This window comes from Sander lucioperca, chromosome 8 (genome assembly GCF_008315115.2).
Source record: "Sander lucioperca isolate FBNREF2018 chromosome 8, SLUC_FBN_1.2, whole genome shotgun sequence".
Lineage (NCBI taxonomy): Eukaryota > Metazoa > Chordata > Actinopteri > Perciformes > Percidae > Sander > Sander lucioperca.
Window position 1 is genome coordinate 14,940,544 of NC_050180.1, and position 21,454 is coordinate 14,961,997.

A 21,454-nucleotide genomic window follows, 5' to 3' on the forward strand; every position below is an offset into this window, starting at 1 on the left:
AACTGGAAATAGTGACAAAAAAATTGGAAAAAAAAGTGACAAAAATGACATAAAAAGTGACAAAAACATCAGGAAAAGCGACAAAAGTGTCGAAATAGACGACCAAAACATTGAAAAAAAGTTTGTATTTTAAATTTTGACCTAGAAAAACAGAAAGTTTCCTGGTCGACGGGAAGACAACACAAGGGTTAAATGAGGCAACGTGTGTGGTCCTATTCAGATAAGTCTCAGCTCTCCTCTTTGATTCTTCTGTTTACACTGATGAACATGGCTAATCCATGACTGGTTGGGATCATCTGTGTTGATGGAACTGGTTTCCTGCTCCACCAACATGAAAACGAGACTCTGCTGAGCTCGTTCCCAGCTGCTCAGAGCCAACAAGAAGATTCAGCCCTCAAAGTATTTATATTTATATACTCGAGGCTTTGAGGATTTGAATTCAGGGTGGGAGTCTAAGCTCCTTTTATACCTATTATAAACATTGCACCTGCATTATTTATTTTCACATGCATTGGCCTTAGTTTGAGTATTTTAACCAGACCTACGTTAGGCCAATGCGAGAGAAAGGGAGAAGTTGCTTTGACGCGTGGTTTGGGCTTTCAATAAATCAATGTCCATACATTAAATACATTTAAATTTCGTCACAACAAACTGCGCGTGTGTGTGTGTGTGTGTGCGCGTCGGTGTGTGTGTGCGGTGACCCAATTATTTCACGACTGTGCATGCTCACTTTGTAATACAGGTGTAGTAGCAATCTGACCACAAAAAATGCCACTGGAGGGAATTTGAAACCATTTCCAACGCTTGCTGGTGCAAATAATGAAGTCCGCCATCGTCTTAAGGTTAATCCTTTATTTTATAAATGCATTCAAAAACACATACAAAAAGACTGACTGTGCAAGATTAACAACAAGCAGACGAGATCTAAAAACATCACTCGCACACAGCTGAGGTTGAAAAACAGTGTGTGGCTTCCCAGATCCTAATTCCTCAATCCCCTTCTCACCTGTGATTCCCTTTCTAACCTCTCATTAGCACACATACCGTACACACAGGTGCGCAGATGACGTAGCGAACAAACCATTCACACAAACCTACCACCCACACACACACACACACACACACACACACACACACACACACACACACACACACACACACACACACACACAATACACATAATACACGCACTAGCACATGTCCAAATTGGCCACAACAACAGGTATATTTCAGTTCGTCCATCAATTCAGGTCGGTTTCATTCTGCTTTTTAACTAAATACTAATGAAACAACATGACTGACAAGCCATTAATTCTGTGAAAAGCTGTATGCTTTCCCACTTTGCCATACACCTGTGTACCTCTGGCTGATTAGCTTCATGCTTTCCGGTGACAATGCACCCTTAAGGTTAGGGTTAGGGTTAAGTGCCTTGAAGTCGACGGTCGCAGCGCTGCCTCAAAGTCGACATTGGGGGCTTAAAACACCATCGAGCCTCACTGTACCTCCCAAAACAAGGCGACCCTCCTCCTGAAAAACGCCCACACAAATTGTTTGTTCAAGCAGCAATTACGACCTATATTTATGTTTAAAGTGACGGCGCCCTCTATTGGTCCTAGTTATTATGATGGGAGCAAAGCAGGAAGTAAGGTGAGCAAGTATCATAGACTGTATATAAGAATGGACCAACAGATCCCGTTGCTCTGGACGGAGACCAGTGAAGGCCGTTAGAAGCACTTTTCCGGTGAGCGCTGAGCGTTACTGCGCAGCCTCCAACTGAGAGAGACGACGTAAATGTGCCGTGAGCAACGTGTCTGAAAGTTGGAAGTCTTCTGGTAGCTGTGCCAAGAGAAATCTCAATCATTCCCAATCTAGCAGAGACGGAGAGCGTAGGTACATGTAAGGAGATAACATAGACACAGGCTAATTACTGATCACTAAAATGATAGTTAACATTAGTAATTACACTTAAACAGCTAATGTAAGTCCAAACTGCCTGAGAGCTTCTCCTGTACTATACGGTAATTCCTCTACTATGCGACAGTAAGTCGCGTGGTTATGACCCAATCGTTAGCCTATTTTTACAAAAACGTCTGCTACGGAGCCATAACGTGAGGTACAAGGTAATGGAGCCTTTTATACATTGTCGTGTTTCTTTAGAAATAAACAGTGGACAAATAGAGTCTTTAAACTCTTCAGATGTAAAGTTATTCTCTGTCAAAGTGACGTCAAAATGAATGGCAGTCAATGGGATGCTAACGGGGGGTGATCGCTTTGTAGCATTAAAATGGCGCCATAGGAGGTTCACGGTCCGAGGAGAGGCTTACCCCCTTGGCAAGTATAGAAGTTGGAGGGGGGGGGGGGGGGGGGATGGTTCAAACAAACACAGGACTTTCACCCAGGAGACCGGGGTTCAGGTCCCGTTTGAAAATAAAACGTTAGCAGTGAGTTTTTTAAACTTTACGGAACAAACGCAACTGTGTCACGTTCTGCGTCACGTGTGTAACCGTGAGTGAAGTAACGTAACAAATGATTTTAATCCAAACCACCATCTTTTTCTAAACTTAACTAAGTCGTTTTTGTGTCTTGAAACCTAACCAAACTGCAACCGTTTCTCAACGTTAAAGACGTGTTTAAAACCACAACCGTTACATTCTCTGGTTTAGATATGAGGACGGAAAATGTTTGCGTGGGTCGTATTAGAGGGGAGGAACAAAACGGCGGATATCGTCGTATGGTTTGGAGGTCTTCCTGCCCAAAACCTTCTTTAAATGTTTAGGGTCTGATTGCTCCTTTTTGCAGCATGTTTTCCTAAAAGCATCATAATGAAAGATGTTCTAAGATTAACAAGTGCCTTTTTCATTACACAGCAGTAAGCATGACGTACTTGTTCTTGATTGTGTTCATTTTATTTAATCTCACAGACTCTTGGCATGATCACTATTGCTCTTGGTGAATAAATGCAATGTGTAAATCAAAATGAGTGTTGGAAATGTGCCTCAAAGTGACAGAAAACACTGACATTTTCATCCCAAGCGATTTTTCTGAATTGCTTTTTTTTATCCGAGCTGTCATTTCACCTATACTTCCTCCAACAACTTAGAAATCTTGTTTGGCTGGAAGCTACTTTTCTGGATCTTTGATGTTGACTTGTGAACCCGATGAACCCGTGCATATGAAGAGATTTTTTTGAGGGGTGAGTTTTTCACATTCAGCGAGCATTACTCATTGTCTTAACCTGAGAGGGATTCAGTTTCAGTGATTCCAAACAGCTTCTGATCTCTGAGGCAGAGACGGTTCAGGCAAGGAGACAGGACATGTGCATATCCATCAAGATCTCTGGTAACAGTTAGCAGGAACGTTTCAGAACCAGCACAACCTCATTTCCCAAAAGTCCTGATTCTGCTGTTTGCCGTTGATCACACTGTTTGGTACAAATGAACAGTTGATTTACTGTCCACAGTTGGCCTGTTTAAAAGAGTAGTCCCAGGTAGTTTAAAAGAATGTTTGGCCATTTGGGATTTATGTTCTCTCATTTTCTTGATAAAAGTTAGATGAGATTGAGTCTGTGCATTAAATATGTAGTTAGCCTAGCTTAGCATGAAGACTGGAAAACAAGTGGAAACAGCGGGGTCAGTCCTATGTTCCCACAGCCCAATGGTCCCTCAGCCCTATGTTCCCACAGCCCTATGGTCCTACAGCCCAATGGTCCCACGGCCCTATGTTCCCACAGCCCTATGGTCCTACAGCCCAATGGTCCCTCAGCCCTATGTTCCCACAGCCCTATGGTCCTACAGCCCAATGGTCCCTCAGCCCTATGTTCCCACAGCCCTATGGTCCTACAGCCCAGTGGTCCCACGGCCCTATGTTCCCACATTTCTAAGAATTTTTTTTCACTGAAAATTAGGCCCTATGTTCCCACACCCTATGTTCCCACATTTCTAAGATTTTTCTTAAAATTAGGGCCTATGTTCCCACAGCCCAATGGTCCCTCAGCCCTATGTTCCCACAGCCCTATGGTCCTACAGCCCAATGGTCCCACGGCCCTATGTTCCCACAGCCCTATGGTCCTACAGCCCAATGGTCCCTCAGCCCTATGTTCCCACAGCCCTATGGTCCTACAGCCCAATGGTCCCTCAGCCCTATGTTCCCACAGCCCTATGGTCCTACAGCCCAGTGGTCCCACGGCCCTATGTTCCCACATTTCTAAGAATTTTTTTTCACTGAAAATTAGGCCCTATGTTCCCACACCCTATGTTCCCACATTTCTAAGATTTTTCTTAAAATTAGGGCCTATGTTCCCACAGCCCAATGGTCCCAGAGCCCTATGTTCCCACAGCCCTATGTTCCCACAGCCCTATGTTCCCACATTTCTAGGACATTTTCAAAATTAGGTCTTGTGTTCCTACATTTCCCTTCAATTTAAGCCCTATCCTCCCACAACATTTTTTAGGGTTAGGGTTAGGGGGATAAAATCTGATACAAATTTATGAAAAAGGAATTTTGGGAACATAGGGCCTAATTTTGGAAAAAAAATCTTAGAAATATGGGAACATAGGGCTGTGGGAACATAGGCAGGCTCCCCTGTGTCCAAAGGTAACAAACTCTTCCAGACAGCTTTTCTGAAGGTGTGTTCAGACCAAACGTAAAGCTACAAAGTCAATGCAAAGATGCAAATACGTGTCCACGCGAGTTAAAAAGTTTCAACTTGGTAAGTTCTGAAAATAGTTATTTGATCAGTTGCCCTGCGAGCCAAATAAGCATTTACTTCCCCAGTTAATTCACACTCCACTGCAGAATTAAAGACATTCATCAGCCTCAAAACTTACTAACTTTGGCAATAATTTTGTGCATGCTAACATGCTAACATAAGAGGGTTAACATGCAAACATTGCTAACATAAGAGGGTTAATATGCAAACATTATACCTGCTAATGTTGATGTTAGCATTTAGCTCAAAGTGTCAAACTGTGCCATAGTATAGCCTCACAGAGCAACTAGTCTGGCTGTAGACCAGGGCTTCTCAAAGTCCGGACCAAAGTCTGCACCCGGACCGAACAGCAAGTCAACCCTGACCCTCGTGTTATGAATACAATACCTCTTAGAAAATGTATTTAAAAATAGAAAAACGTAACATGTCATATTGATGAATAAGTTGTTAAGTGGTGTAACGGACCGTAGTTCATCCATGATCCGTACAAGTACAGAATCTCAGGGTACAAAAGTTGACCAGGACAACTGAGTAGGCTTGAATGTATGTTTCTTAAAAAGTATAAGTGAGTTGATTATATTATATAACAGTTATTTTGTTATTTCCAATCGTTTCGGACCTCTGACCTTAAATACAAATCAGATTTGCACCTTTGAGTAATAAGTTTGAGAACCTCGGCTGTAGACAGTCTTGTGCTCTGTTGGGTCAGACCTGTCATTCCTCTGCTCGTCATGATGGTGATGATGTTTTTTTATATTTTTTAGTTGATAAAAGAAGTGTTGTGAAAAAGGGTCTCACAAACCTCACAAAACCAACCGTGACAGTGACCGACCGGAGTCCCAGAGTGACAGCAGGTAAATAAATCATATCAGCTGTCCAGTTTCTGCAGCTGTGATGGATCGGTGTGCTCATGTCTCCTCTCTTCTGAGGGCGACCTGGTTCCTCTGAAGTCTGGGAACTCAAGTGTGAATCTTGTACGGCTCAAATCCCACTATCACAATTGCTGGAGCTAAATGGATTAATTCTGTGTTTTGAAGACAGAAAAGTTCAAAGAGGAAGGTGGGCGTTCAAAGCCATGAGCATAAAGGTGTGAATATGAAAATACACGACGGCAGAGCACAAAAGTGTTCGACGTTAACTGCGAGGTATGTGAGAGTCCACGAGGTCAGTAGGTCAGAGGGGGGCTGTGAGTTAACAGGTTTAAGCAGGAGATCAGAATGTGAGTTATCCTGTTAACGTGGGCACGGAATGACTAATGCAGAGACAGAGTGCTGCATGGGGAAGAAGCTCTGGTGAAGCTTCCTGGAACTTGAACAATTTTTTTGTTTTGGGAGCTTGACTCACATTGCTTTTTTTATCGGTTGTAGCTGGCCGGCCAATCAGATGAGCCGTTCGGTGGGGAGTCACAGATGAAGCCATCCAGTCCCCTTTCGACACCGCCGCTTGTTGCCAGGGTTGTTTGTGCCCTGCAGGGGGAGAGGTGGAAGTAGAGCAGAAAATGTTGACGGGCTGTAGATCTGCCACCTGAGAACAAACATCACACACACACACACACACACACACACACACTTTGTTGTGACAAATAACGATGAGGTCAAAAACCAGCAGATAAAACTGAAGTGATGCACAAAGAGTGACAAGTGTAGTGTTGAAGTCTAAGGAATCAGTCATACAGAATTGATATCTAATTGCATTGCAAGCAACAAAAGAGATACATGAAGATAATGTGACACCAATGTCTTCCATTTTCAGTTTTGAAACTTCAACATAACATGTAACGTGCTGTGGTGTTTTCTGTTTGTGTTTTGCTGCGTTTTTTTGTGTGTGTAATCCTCTCCAGGTGTGTGCCTGTGCTGGGGATGATGCTCCGGCAGCTGAAGCTTCTCAGCTTTAACGAGGGAGAAGCATTAAGTGGCTAGTGCCCTCTTTACACGTACATGGTTATTTTGAAAAACGGAGACATTTCCCTTCGTTTACACGCGAACGGAGAATTCACCTCTGAAAACGAGTCTTTCTAAATCCTCCGGCCAGAGAGGAGATTTTGGAAATCTTCGTTTGCACGTTGACGTGGGCTTGAGCTTCTCGTTACACTGCCACCAACAGGTTTAGCATGCTCTTGACGGCACTGACGGCATATACACATGGGTACGTGTAAACGAACACTTTTCTGAAAACTGACAGCTATGCACGATGTAATTTTTGAAAACGGAGAGGTTGAAATGTCAGTTTATGAAAATAGCCGGCCACGTGTAAACGTAGCATAGAGAGCCAGAGATAGCGGTGTCTAAACCGCATGTTACTCCAGAGTGAGTAACATGTGGTTACTTGCAGTGAGAAGCGTTATAGTGATAGTCAGGGTGCGATCTTTGAAAAAAACAGAGGGGGGTGTTTTTTTTTTTTTTTTTTTTATCATGCGCAACATGACATGCAAGAATTAAATCCCCCTTTCAATACAATGGATATAGTGCCACTCGGCCAGCCATGCCAAAACACTTATTTATGAACTTTAATATCCAATGGAAAACAATCTCAGAATTAAATAGCACAATGTGGTGTCAACATAAAACACAGCGCTTTCAAGCCAGAGAGCGGAGTTCATCTGGAGTTTTAACCCAAACCACGATCTTTATCCTAAACTTAAGTCGTTGTTTTGGCCCCTGAAAAGGACGGTCATCTGGTGGTGCCTGTACCCGCCTCACAGTCACCTATTGGCGGCTAAACAACTGCCGCTGGTAGACGCCGTCCCAGAGCTCTGTCGCGGCTAAATACAACCAGCAACTGCTGCTCAGATTTTATCGTTCTATGGCGCTATGTGTTCACGTAACAGCGCTTTAGTTAGTCTAAAGTACTTCTATTTTAGGTATATAATTAATATATGGTCTAGTGGTGAAGTAGCATTGATCACTTTTAGGGGGCACTTTTAGGGGGCAGGGGATACATTTTGTCCCCAGAAATTAATTCAGCAGAAAGGGGGAAATCCCACGCATCCCTGGCAATAATTGTTGTGTTTTGTTAGTTTTTTTTGATTTGATTTATCTTGAACTGCTTCCGCCTGTCCATTGTGTTTTTCTCCTGGGTTTATTTGATTGTCAGTGTCCTCCGCTCCTAGACACAATGGGGACCTAACAATAAACAAAAGGCAATAGTATTTGCAGTACAATTGTCAGACTCAACAGATTATTTGTCAGAAAATGTCCCCAGCAGGTGCAATCACTTCACCTTAACGGGAGGCTATATTGGCTGCTTTCCTCCTGTTGGTGTGTCCTTACGTAAACCACAAACACACATACCAAAGCATCAACAAAGAAATCAATGTGAATGATCTGTCAGCTGGTCTCTCACACACACACATTCCGATTGTAGATTTAGAAGCGAAGAAAAGTTCTCTGTGACACAGATGGTCTGACTTCTTCAGAAACTCATTTAAATGTAGAAGTGCTACCAAGGCTTCAGGGCCGTCTGTGACCTGCTCCCTCAACTCAGTTGAGGGAGGACGGTCTGTCTGACCTAGGTTCAGTCAGGGGGTGCGGAGGACTTCCTGTAAGTTCCTGTAACGCAGCAGGGGCGGCTCATAATTGGAGTGTCCCGCGGATTTTAATGTTCTGGATGCTGTTCACACTTCAAAGGCTTAATGCTGTTTCAAAGTGCAGGAGGAAGGGAAGAAAAGGAGGCTCTCACTTTCATTAAACACAAACTCAGAGATGTTCTATGGAGCGAAAGGAGAACAGGTTCACTGATGGCAGCACTAAAACACAACGCTGAGTTCAACGCATTCTCATAAATGGGTCCGTATGATATCGTACGAAAATGTATGCATGCCAAAATGTAAGGTATCGTACGAAACTAGGAGACCAATGGCAGGTGACGCCGGCTACAGACATCCAGCTCGGTCGTATCGGCGACAGTAAGTAGATGTGTTTAGCCGCTACCAGAGCTCTGCGACCGCATGGCACTTCACATGGTGATCCGTCATATCAGCGGTACTTGGGGGTTCAGTTACCCGAGAATAGAGGAGCACCGTGAGCTGCCGGTCGTCGGCGTAAATTACATTACAGTTAAGTTTAGGCGACTAAAAGTGACCGTTATGTGCCGATGTAAGTTAAGTTTAGGCACCAAAACGACTGGTTAAGTTTAGGAAAAAGATTGTGGTTTGGATCAAATCACTCCCAAGGAACATGCATTTCCCCAGGAAGTGGTCTCCGCTCCCTGGCTTGAAAGTCCTGTGTTTTAACACCTACCCATCCACCCCGACCTCCTCCCTACGCGGCCAGCTGCGTTCTTATACAGCCACAGTCAATGTGATGCATACAGTAAAAAAACATGGGATGCTTAGGACATTACAGTGCTGAACTACTCTTTGAACATATGGTTCATGAGAAAGCTAGTTTCAAGTCTTCAATACAGCATGGATGTTCATTTAGTAAATTATTGTCCCATTTATGTCAAAACAGACGATAAAGCAGGGGATGCTTTTTTACGCTTTCAGCACTTTTTACCCGAAGCCCTTTGTAACTATTTTGTTAAGTGCCATATGAGAAAAAAATCATATTACACCAGCAAGTATGCCCATCACTTTGAACACAATATAAACAGTTAGCCTTAAGTTATTTCTGTACCCTGGTTAAGAAACTGTCATCATAAACAAAAATCATGTCCAAAGATCTCACTTGTGAAAAAACATTTCTGGTTTGGCGCCTTCAACCAGATAACCTTAATCACCCCCACCCCCCCTCTCTCTGTCCTCGCCACTCCCCACTTCCTGTAACAACTACAAGGCGGCAAGACTTCATTTTCATTTCAGGAGAAGAGACGAGGGAGGGATGCAAATGTGTCAGACTGATGGTTTGGCTGAGGATCAACGTGTTTTATTCATGCCAGGGGGTGTCTACACACACACACACACACACACACACACACCTCACCCTTAAATGAGAGCTGACGTCCCTCTGAGGGAAGCCGTCTCTGACCTTGTCTCCCTCGGCAAAGACAGAGTCGATTTTGAAATGAAATACTGTCAGTGATTAAGAATCATTCCTGTTTTATTGTCCTGTTGTCAGTTCATATTTGCACGTTACCCGCTGGGCATTTAGGGACACTTTGACATAAGACAATAATCTTTACGTTACGTGAATACGTCGGCTGTATGGGCAGAAATAGCAACTCCTTCAGCTGCACGGCTTCCAGGAAGGCTGCTCTTGTGTATCCTCGCACAGGGGCATAGCACAAAATCCTGGGCCCTGTTGAAAGGCATTTTCTATTGGCCTCTCCCCGCATCCATAGCTATTCATTCTAGCATCTTTTTGGGCCCTCCTCACATGAGGGCCCTTGGTACTCGGTCCCCTTTTCCCCCTCAGTCCGACGCCCCTGTCCTCGCCCAATAGCTCCTTGATGCTCGGTCCTCTGGGTAGAGATAAGAGCTTTGAGACGGCCTTCACCGAGGAGTGACAGAATAACTTCCGGTTCAGTTGAGGACCGAAGAGTCAAGGAGCTATCAAATAAGGGTGATGAGATACAGCCCTGGCTTCATCGTGACATTGAGCTGCCTGCTGAGCCTCCTTCCCGTTAGACAGACGGAGGAATGTGCAGCAGCAGTTCCAGACATGTCGAGTTAAACACAACCACACAGGCCAGAGGAGTGTGTTGACAGTGTTTTGCACTTCTGACATCACTTAATGGCTCATAACTCCTGAACCACAAAGGACGGAAACAAAAAAAAATCTTTCTGCAAACAAAAAAACTGCCGTGAATTGTACAAATGTTGTGCATTTGCAACCAAGTTTAGATGACTCGTGCAAATATTAAGTCCAATGGCCATAACTTAGCCGTAGTAGAAAGCCATCATGTTCAAGAAAGATTCAGAAATTGTTCATTGTTTTTTTTGTTTTTTTATTCCGATATTTGTCTGAAAAAAAATCCTGCATTTCCATCTTTGTGTAGATCATCCTGTAACTTTGCTCCGTCAATGGTTTCCATTGCATATTTCCAGAATTTGTATTTGTTTGGTTTTTGATTAAAAAGAAGAGAAGATATCAAATAATATGTAAAGTTAAGCCATTTAAAGTATGCACACACTTTAACAAGACAGCTATACCTTAACAAATGAATGTGAACCAAATGCCTCATTTAGTATTAATACATAATAGAAGATAGCTATCAAGAGAACTAATTGGCTAAAACTGTCTGTGGGTTACCATGTTTCAGCATACTGTACTCACAAAGTGTCTGGTTTAATCCTGATCCAACTGTCCCCTCTATCACGACCCCTCCTCTCATGATTCATTGTATCCACTTGTTTATTTGTCTCATGCTAGAAAACCTGATGAAATGTGTCGGTTAACAAACAAGGAGCTGCTGCTCTCTTCCAGCTTGTTCAAACTTGAGGTAATTGTACGGCAGAGTGTTTTGTGTCCAGATGACACACTCAGTAGGCATCCTGTCCCAGAACTGACAAACAAAGAAAACAGGTCTTTAGTTACACAAATGAGTGGATATATTAAGTGTGGCATGCATGTGTTCACTGTGCAGAAAGGGGAGACTGTAACCTCTTGTTGCAGAAAGGTTTGTTGTAAATCAAAATCTAAAAGGTATTCATCCCTACTTTAATGTAGAAGTGAACAGAAATCTCTCATCTAGCTGAAATTCGAGAGCACAGATTTTAAGAAGTAACTCTTGGGATGTGGGTAAATGTGTTAGGGTTAGGGTAAGGGTTAGAGTCTGGACTCAACATTTTTTTCTGAAGTAACTTTCTCCTTCAAAACAAAACCATTGAAGCATGCTTGTTCAGAAAACCGGTATTAGTTTAAATCAAAATCCATCTGGAACGGGCACTGACATTGGTCACCTATACTCCTGGCTGCATCATATGAGGAGGCATCATTTATTTTGATTTTGGCCACAGACACAATGTCACTGAGCACTTTGTACTGTTTATTCTTCAAGACAATTGATAAGTTCAAGAATGGGAACATTTTTATTTTTTAGTGACCGCTGTGTTTTTAGTCACACCTGTGACACCTCTCTATAGCTTAATTGTGTTGTTACTTTGCAATTGATTTTGGATCATTACAAAAAAGAATGCAAAATGATTATCTTAAAATTAAGATATACTATCTCTTGCATCACATACATTATGAACAGGTAACTAAGTGGTCTTGAAGAGGATTCTCTTTTTCTGTCTCTCATTTGGACTCGGTCTTGACTAGTGCTGGTCTTGGACTTGACAAAGGTTGACTTGACTACACCACTATTCACCTCGTCATCACAACTGCTTTACTTCAGTTCTATCCTGCAAAATACAAGTCAACAGCTCCATCTTCTGGCAAGTCATCAGAGCACTTCATGAATAACTGTGGCAGTTTAAGTTTGCAGATAATGCAGCTCTACAATGAGACACCTAAACAATCAATACTTTTCCATCATCTTTCCCTAGCCCTAGCCCTAGTTTCTCTCTGACTTCAATTAATCCCTCCTTTCCTGACCCTATTTACAGACGCGACACCTTTCTGGATGACGTCACATTACCTGCCAGCAAAAGTTGTATCGCTGCTTTTTTTTTTTTTTATTTAACAAAGCCCTACTGCCTCAACAGAGTAGTCCTATTTAAATTAATGAAAGGCTGCCTTTTTTTTTTTTTTTTTTTTACACAATGTTGTCTAAATGCAGCTTCATAGCTCTGAAATGCCTATCAGTGAGAATTAGGGATGATTGGAAAACGGCCAGTAAGAGTATCTGGTTCTGTCTGTTACACTGATCAATGTCTCTGCAGGCTTGCAAGCCCTAGTGACCCGTCTTCTTAGAAACACGGTAAACAAATTAGTCTCTTTCTATTTTAATGATGACGAGGTCCCTGGGTGTTTGTAATTTCCACAGGCGGATAATCATCAATTATCTGTTGCTGCTCCACTTAATCTCTTAACCTCTTACCCCCACCCAACCTTTTGTTAGCTTTGACTGTCACTGTAGTTTATTTTTTTTTATAGAGTTTTCCCCAGGTCATTATTGTCTCTTGTCATTTTTGTTGACCAGTCCAAATCAATTCACAGTGTAAAAAGTCAATAGAAAGACATGACGTTACATTATGAATGAGTCTAACTTATTTTCATATTTCATGCTACTTTACAACAAATCACCATGCTATGTTAAATAGAATGAATGACATCAAATCTGATTTAAATTGCAACCCATCAGATTTCACATTGTAAAATTTTAATTTCCTCTGTCCTATGATCACACTGTACATGTTTCCCTGGACATGTAGCAGCAATTATTTAATGAAGTGTAGATAATCCTGTCTTTTCAAATTAACTTCTTGCCAAAAAGACTTCATAGTGCTTAAAACTTGTCATAGAGACAAGACATGTGATACAGTAATCAAATATGAATGACACTAAACTGAAATGATTAAAACAACTTTTGTGGCTGAGCTGAAAGGGAACATGGTGGTTTTGTACTGACGGGTTTTATCATAAAAACAAGAGCTGATGTATATCTATGCTGGAAAAATACATGAAAATGTGTAATGGTAATCATATCTTCACTTTCTGTATTTGATAACTCATTCACTGAACAGCATTCATTGCTTTATCCTTAAACCAAGTCTGATCTCAGCCTCTCTACAGCATGTTGGTCTCAGAGGAGCCAGGCTGCAGTATCTGAAGAGTAACAATGAGTTTAACTGATTTTCTAAACCAGGGGTAAAACAAGGCATAGATCACAGGGTTTAGACAAGAGTTAAAACAGAACAGAATGGGTAAAAAGGGTAAAATTGAAGCAGTAAACAAGTTGTAACCTGTCCATATTGTGGCGTATAATGGGCAGAAACACATTAGAAAAACAACTACAAGAACACCAAGATGCCTGGCTGCTTTCAGCTCTAATTTTCTTTAAGAGAGTGGACATGAACAACAGTCTCTGGCATCAAAGTCAGACATTTGGAGCAACATTATTCAGTACTAGCTCAAAGACAATTCTTCTAAATGTACAGCAGCTGTTCACATTTTTATGTTACAATTCCTGTAGAGAGAAGCTGAGAAGTTAATATCTGCCTGAAGTGGGAGATAGAGATGATGATGAGCAGGTTGAGAGCCACAGTGATCAGAGAGATGGAGTAGAACACATTGGTAACTGTTTGGGGCCAAGGAGACAAGGGCTTCCTGCAGGAGGTGTTTGGGAACTGTGGAAAGCTGAGCTGGGCTCCTTCCTCAACCTCCATCTGCAGAGATCTGCAGATAGCTGCAGCTCTGGCAGCTTTCTGAACAAACATAAGCTATGTCCGACGGCCGATAATCGGGTTGGTGTGTCGGCGCCTTTAAACAACAATAGAGGCTCCTAAAAAGGTAAGTTTAGATGCTGCAATAGGACAGCAGTAGCTTCACTGTCGTTCAGCTTTGTGACATTTACGCTGGAAACCTGGATATCACACCAATCGGCCCGGCAAAACTCTGCTGGATGACTCGCATCAGCCGGTTGAAAATCCACGGCGACGTTCCCTCTCTAGCGTTTAGCTAAGTGCAGCGCCATACATGAACCATACATGATGGTGTTGTTAAGGCCTACTTGTTCAAGTGGAATGTTATTGGCCAGTGCCCCTAATGTTTACATACATTTGTTAAATATTGTTTTTAATTGTGAAATGACCGAAAGGTTACTAAGCACTTTCTACTAAGAACTATTTTTTATTCTGAATTTTTTTTTAAATATTTCTACTGTCATGACAGCGATGGTGCCGTCGGTTTACCTTCTATGTTGCATCTTCAAAAGTGCACAATAAAATGTGATACTGAATTTGAAACAGCACATTGTAATTTCTGCATCTATTGCCAAAGTATGTTTTTTATTATTATTATTATTATTATTATTATTATTATTATTATTATTATTATTATGCATGTGAATATTTGGTTAGCATGTTGATTTATGGTGTGTGCCCCTAACATTTTCAGTTAGGGGCACTGTGACCCTAGTGAAAAAAGGTAGTCTGGAGCCCTGCTGTTCTTGTCATACACATACATACAAATAGAAGAGGAACTATGCTCTGCTGTTACCTTGTAGCATTTTTTGAAGTCCATCACTCTCTTCTTAAACCTATCTCCTCCCACATGTTTGTTTCAATTTACACCAAATTTGGGCAACTCCATCTCCAGACTGTCCTCCACAAATTTACCTTTCAGTTTTTTGATTCATCAAAAATTTAGCCCATAGTGCATTAAAGCAGCCATATTATGCTCATTTTCAGGTTCATAATTGTATTTTAAGGTTGTACCAGAATAGGTTTACATGGTTTAATTTTCAAAAAACACCATATTTTTGTTGTACTGCACCACTCTCTCTCACTGCTGCAGCTCCTCTTTTCAGCTGGTCTCTGTTTTAGCTACAGAGTGAGACCTCTTTTCTTCTTCTTCTGTACTATCTTTGATTTCACTTGCACATGCCCAGTTGCTCAGATGTAGATCATGTCAGCTAGCTAGCTCCATAGACAGTAAAAGAAAGGCTGTTTCTACAACTTCGGTCAGTTACAAGGCAGGATTAGCTGGGAGACTTCTAAATGAGGGCGCACATGTAAGTAGTTCTTTTGGAGATTATGGTGAACTTGTGTGTGTTGTAGCAGTGCTTTGCTATTGAAAACGAAGTAGCATGCTAGCGTTAGCATGCTAGCGTTAGCATTAGCGTTAGCATGCTAACGCTACGAGCTAATGGTTGCGGTTAGCCTGCTCATTTCGGCTTGTGACGTCACAAGCCGTGCCGATTTTGAACAGCTCACCCAGAGACTGAAGGCAGGACACATTCAGAAACCGTATCTCACTCTAAACAGCATGGGTGGATTTTTTTCAAAGTTTGTATGTGTGTGGAAGCACCAGAGACACAACATAACACCCCAAATCTCAGAAAAAGTGATTTTTTCATAATATGGGCACTTTAAAACATTTTACTGCATACTGTAGTATAAACAAATCATGCAGTTTCTTCCAAACTAAATATTTGATGTTCATGGACAAAAATCACAACATTCGAAGATCATTGTAAAATTTCAGAATTTTATCTAAAAGTGATTTTAGATAAAAAATCTTTGAATTGTGTCCTCATCATTGCAGTCAATGCAAAATATAGAATCTTTAAACATCAGTTTGGCATTTATTGATCTTTTTGAAAATAAATGACAGGCATCTCTATGTTGTCTCAACCAAGTACACAAATTCTCAGAATTTTCTAATATGAAATAATTTTTTTTTTTTACAGCAGCTTTAAATTTGGCATTTTCGTGCAAGCCTGCTCCTTGTTTACTAGGCGTTGCGATGCCACTTGTGACATCACCCAGATAATAGCTCCCTGAGATCAGAACCTGTCTACAGCCTCAATGGTTTTGAGTTCGAGCACCAGGTGTTGCAAGATGATCATACGTGTATCTAATCAGGCATTGTGCTGTGGACAACTGCCCTGCATATTTTAAATGTATCTCTCCATTAACACACCTGATTCTGATTAACAATCAGTCCAGTTCCAGTTAAGGAAAGTCATGTTATAGAGTCAACCCAGGCTGACTCAATAAAATATAGCCAAATAGCTAGAGGAGCCATCACCTGGACAATAGCTCACTGAGATCAGCGTTTGCCTTTGGACCTGAAAATTAGAGTTCAAGCGGTCACAATGTCACATCTTATACATAATCAGCAATTGTGCTTTGGAAACCTTCCCTGCATGTGTTAGATGTTTCAGAGCATCAACACACCTGCCTGAAATCATCAGTTCAATACTTTATTGCCATGTCAACACAGTTGATTGGAATTTGTCTTGGTGCCAATCGGGTTAAAAAAAGGCAATGCATACACAGGAACATACAGTACATAAAAGACAATAACATAGACAATCATTCCAACCAGTAAAGCGCTATAAAGACCTTGTGCTATTGCAACTTCCCATAAAGTTTCTGGTGCAGTCCATGAAGTGCATTTGAATAAGGTGCATTTAGGTTTACTCTGTAAGGTGCCTGAGCATTAAGGAGCCTAATAGTGGCAGGGTAAGTACTGTTACAAAAGCGGGATGTTTTGCCCCTGCCCAGCTCATTAGTTTGTGTCCTAGGTTAACGTGTGATGCCCTGCGGTGTCATTTAAGTGTTTTTGCTGTCTACGTTGAGGAGGTGTGTCTTAATTTGTGCCTCCTGTTTGCAGGTTACTAATTAGAGTAACTCAGCTCAGCTGGGTCTGGTGTGCTGAGGCCACTTAAGCTGCAGTATCTTCTCTCTGCTCTGGCTGTACTCCACAGGCATACTATGGTTTGGCTTGGTTAGGTTATGTTCTCCTAAGTTTGCCTTTTGCTGAGTTTACACTTGACAACACCAACACCCTCTCACTCACTCATGCACACCCTACACCACTGCTTCCACTGACTTCTACATCTTATTCTGTATATTGCTAATATGGTCTAATTTTTTTCCATTTGGTTTAAGTTTGGACCAACAAAAAAAGGACTCAGGCTTTAACATCACTTTTTTCTAATTTAACCAAGCCCTACTGCCTCAACGGAGTGGCCCTATTTAAATGAATGAAAGGACTGCATGTTGTCTAAATGCAGCTTCATAGCTCTGAAATCACTTTGTGAGAATTGGAAAACAGCCAGTAAGAGTATCTGGTTCTGTCTATTTAACTGATTAATGCCCTGCAGGCTTGCAACCCCTGGTGACCCGTGTTCGTAGAGACACGGTAAACAAATTATCTCAACCCCCACCCACCCTTTTTGTAAGCTTATACTGTTACTGTTGTATTTACTTTTACTGTAGTTTTTTTCTTTTTTTTTTTTTTTGTTCTGGAGTTTTCAACATGTCATTATTGTTATTTTGTTATTGTTTTTTGTGACCAGTTAAAATTATATTGTTTATTGTAAAAAAAATCAATAAAAAGACACAATGTTACATTATAAATGTCTTGTTTATTATCATACTTCATGTCATTTTACAACAAATCACTATGCTATGTAAAATTTAAATAAATGACTCAGTGATTATTTTTTAATAAATCTTTAAAATTGCAACCCATTACACTACATAATTTGTGAAACTTTAACTTTCTCTGTCCTATGATTACATGTTTCTCTGGAAATGTGACTGCAATGATCTGATGAACTGTAGATAATCCTGTCTTTTCAAATCTATTTTTTTACTTCTTGCAACAGGACTTCATAGTGCTTTAAATAATTCTGTCATAAAGACAATATAGATTATACAGGGATCACATATGAATGACACTAAACTGAAATGATTAAAACAACTTTGTAAAGGGAACATGATCTTTTTGTACTGACAGTTTTACGTGAAACCCAATTACTGTTCACAGCTGATGTTTTTCTATACTTGACGGGAAAGTTTGGCTGTTCAGGGGCGTCTTTTCTTTGTGAAACAAGAGCCCAGCAGGCCTGTGATTTCTGTTTGCAAGTAAATGGACACAAATCACAGGGATGATACTTTTACTAAAGATAGGGACGTAAATACAAAGCTTTAGTAGCTCTTTTGTTGTGTTGGGTTGAAATGTTTCCTATCACAAAGAAAAAACAGGTTCCCTGGGAAAAAAAGACTCTACATAAGTGTCATACATTTGTGAATGTAAAGCTTGCATTAAACTGGGTGATTACCTAAAAACAGTATATGGTGCTTATGACTTTCTTTAAATGCCGCAGCATCAGAGAGACAAAATACACAACAAGATGAAGCTGAAGCACAGTCCTTTCAATTGTTGATCATACACAATTTAGACTTAAAGATGGAAAAGCATATGTACACCTTCTGTATTTGATATTTCACTCACTGAACATCAGCAACATATTCATTCATTTGTCCTTAGACCGAGTCTGATCTCAGTCCCTCCACAGTCTCTCTACAGCATGTTGGTCTCACAGGAGCCAGGCTGCAGTATCTGAAGAGTAACGTAATGACTCTCTTTAAAGGTGCTCTAAGTGATATCACATGTTTTTTAGGCTACAACATTTTTTGTCACATACAGCAAACATCTCACTATCGGCAAGCTGCATGTCCCCTGAACACACTGTAAAAAAAAAAAACGCGGTCTCTGTAAACAGCCCAGGCTCCACTAACTCCAACAAAAATAAACTGGCGAACCTGGACCACGAAACCTAACAAACAGTGTTCCAGTGTTCCAGCCAATAACCGACAAGAAGGATTTGGGGTGGGGTTTGGGGGGTTAGTGCGCTGAAGCACGGAAGGGAGGGGGACGGGACGGGATGAGGAGGGAGGCAAGCTAGTCTCGTTTAGTTTGAAAATATTTTGAATGTCAACAAGAAGTAACGTCACCCAACATTGCTTATAGCTCCTTTTAAATGCAGCAGCATCAGAGAAAAAAAAAACAAAACAAGCAAAAGCTGAAGCAAAGGTCTTTCAATTGTTGATCATACACAATTTGGACAGTAAGACAGGAAAGCATATTTCACTTTCTCACTTTTCTCACTTTCTCACTCACTCAGTATTTGATATTTCACTCACTGAACAGCAGGAACATATTCATTCATTCATTCATTCATTCATTCATCCTCAGACCAAGTCTGATCTGAGTCCCTCCACAGCCTCTACAGCATGTTGGTCTCACAGGAGCCAGGCTGCAGTATCTGAAGAGTAACAATGAGTTTAACTGATTTTCTAAACCAGGGGTAAAACAAGGCATAGATCAGAGGGTTTAGACAAGAGTTACAATAGAACACAAGGAGACCACAGGATGCAAATGAAGCATTGACCCAGTTGTCACCAGCAAGAGAGACAGAGTAATATGGGCAGAAACACATTAGAAACACAAGTACAAGAACACCAAGATTCCTGGCTGCTTTCAGCTCTGATTTCTTTGCCTTTGGAGTCACTGAATGCTGGAGTGTGACAGCTGTAATGTGAGAGCGCATGGCATGAGCCTGAGACACAGCCACAGCAAACACTCTCAGATACAGAGCTATGATCACAGTAACTGGAACAATAAAGGTCAATACAAGATCAATAGTCAATGAGATCGGGTCATATAAAAACACACATTCTCCGTAGCAGGATTTATACTTCCCTGATTGAGTCGGGAGATCCTTTAAATAAAGAAGGCTGTAGAAAACGGAACAGAGCCAACACAGACAAACACAGAGTTTAACTCTTCTCCCGGTGACTTTAGTGGTGTAATGCAGAGGGTCACAAATAGCAACATAACGGTCAACTGATATGAGCACTATGGTACCTATTGAGGCTGAGGGAATGTTGACTGAAAGAAGAGTATACGTAGCACACACAAGGTCACTAAGAAACCAGCAAGATGTTTTTCTGAGAACTTCTACAGGCATCAGCACGAGGCCCACTAGAAGGTCTGAGACAGCCAGAGAGAGGAGGAGGATGTTGGTGGGTGTGTGGAGCTGCCTGGAGGAAAAGAGAAAAGCACAACCAACAATGACAGAACAACCAAAACCAGTATTCAAAATAATAAAGATGCTTATGAGTTTAAACATTTTCCGATCCACCACATCTGACAGTTAAAATTACTTGGTTGAGGTCATGGTGGACAGAAAGCAATGTTTAGTATTGGTAACAGAGTAGACATGAAAAACATCAAAGTCAGACATTTGTAGCAACATTATTCAGAACTAACTCAAAGACAATTCTTCTAAATATACAGCAGCTGTTCACATTTTTAAGTTACAAATCCTGTAGAAAGAAGCAAAAAAGTTAACATCTACCTGAAGTGGGAGATTGAGATGATGATGAGCAGGTTGAGAGCCACAGTGAGCAGAGAGATGGAGTACCACACAATGGTAACTGTTTCGGGCCAAGGAGGCAAGGGCTTCCTGCAGGAGGTGTTCAGCAGCTGTGGAAAGCAGAGCTGGGCTCTGTCCTCAACATCCATCTGCAGAGATCTGCAGATAGCTGCAGCTCTGGCAGCTTTCTGAACAAACCTGAGTCATGTAACTGAATTATCTCCCTCACATTCTCTTCATCCCCTCCTCTTTCTCAGCCCCTGTTTGCCTCTGATGCCCCTCCTTCCTCACTCTGCACATCCCACCCTCATCTTAATCACTTTCTCTGCAACCCTGCTTCTCACACTGTCTCTCTATCCAATCTCTCCATTGTTATTCTTTACCCTTGTTTCCTTTCCTTTGTCCTGTTAATGTCTTACACATTACTTGTCAAGTTACTAAAACAGTAGTTTTGCATTGCCAGCTCTATCTGTACAGCCCATAGACTCTATAATATGAATGGACAGAGCATGTGTGAAGTCACCCATTGGTTTGTGGAGATCTGCTACGAGTCGTCAAGTTTGCCGTTAAGGGCGTAGCCATCCTGGTTGCGGATGTGACGATTTTAGACGAGAGGGAGGAGTGAGGGAGGAGCTGTTTACACTCTACGTTACACTTTCACTGGCAATCACATCATCGCCACGCCCCAAAAACACCCCCTGCTTTATCGCAGATTTTAGGTCTTTAGGATTTCAGACCATAATTCAAAAAATGAACATCATTCTGTGTTGCAGAAGACTTAAAACTAGCGATTGACACCATAAACGCATCATGAAAATGTTTACTAAGGTAATAAATCAAGTGAGAAGTGGTTCACTTTCTCATAGACTTCTACAGAAACCGACCTCCTTTTGCAATTGCACGTGTCACCCCCTGCTGGAATTCAGATAGAATGCAGGTTTAAGGCACTTCCGCATTTGCAGCACTTCGCCGAACCGGATGCTTTGTCCATTAATATTAACAGTCTATGGTACAGCCCTGTGGAGT

General features: G+C 41.5%; 1 protein-coding gene across 1 annotated transcript; it reads right to left on the reverse strand.

The window, feature by feature from the left end:
• Window positions 1–13,253: 13,253 nt before the first annotated feature.
• LOC116050268 (trace amine-associated receptor 13c-like) lies at window positions 13,254–20,645 on the reverse strand. The gene is made up of 3 exons (XM_031300251.2): window positions 20,411–20,645; window positions 19,513–20,093; window positions 13,254–13,568 (listed from the first exon to the last, which is right to left on the reverse strand). Exons 1-3 carry the CDS (start codon window positions 20,575–20,577, stop codon window positions 13,321–13,323), a joined length of 996 nt encoding a protein of 331 aa, XP_031156111.2. The 5' UTR covers window positions 20,578–20,645; the 3' UTR covers window positions 13,254–13,320.
• Between the last annotated feature and the right edge of the window lie 809 nt (window positions 20,646–21,454).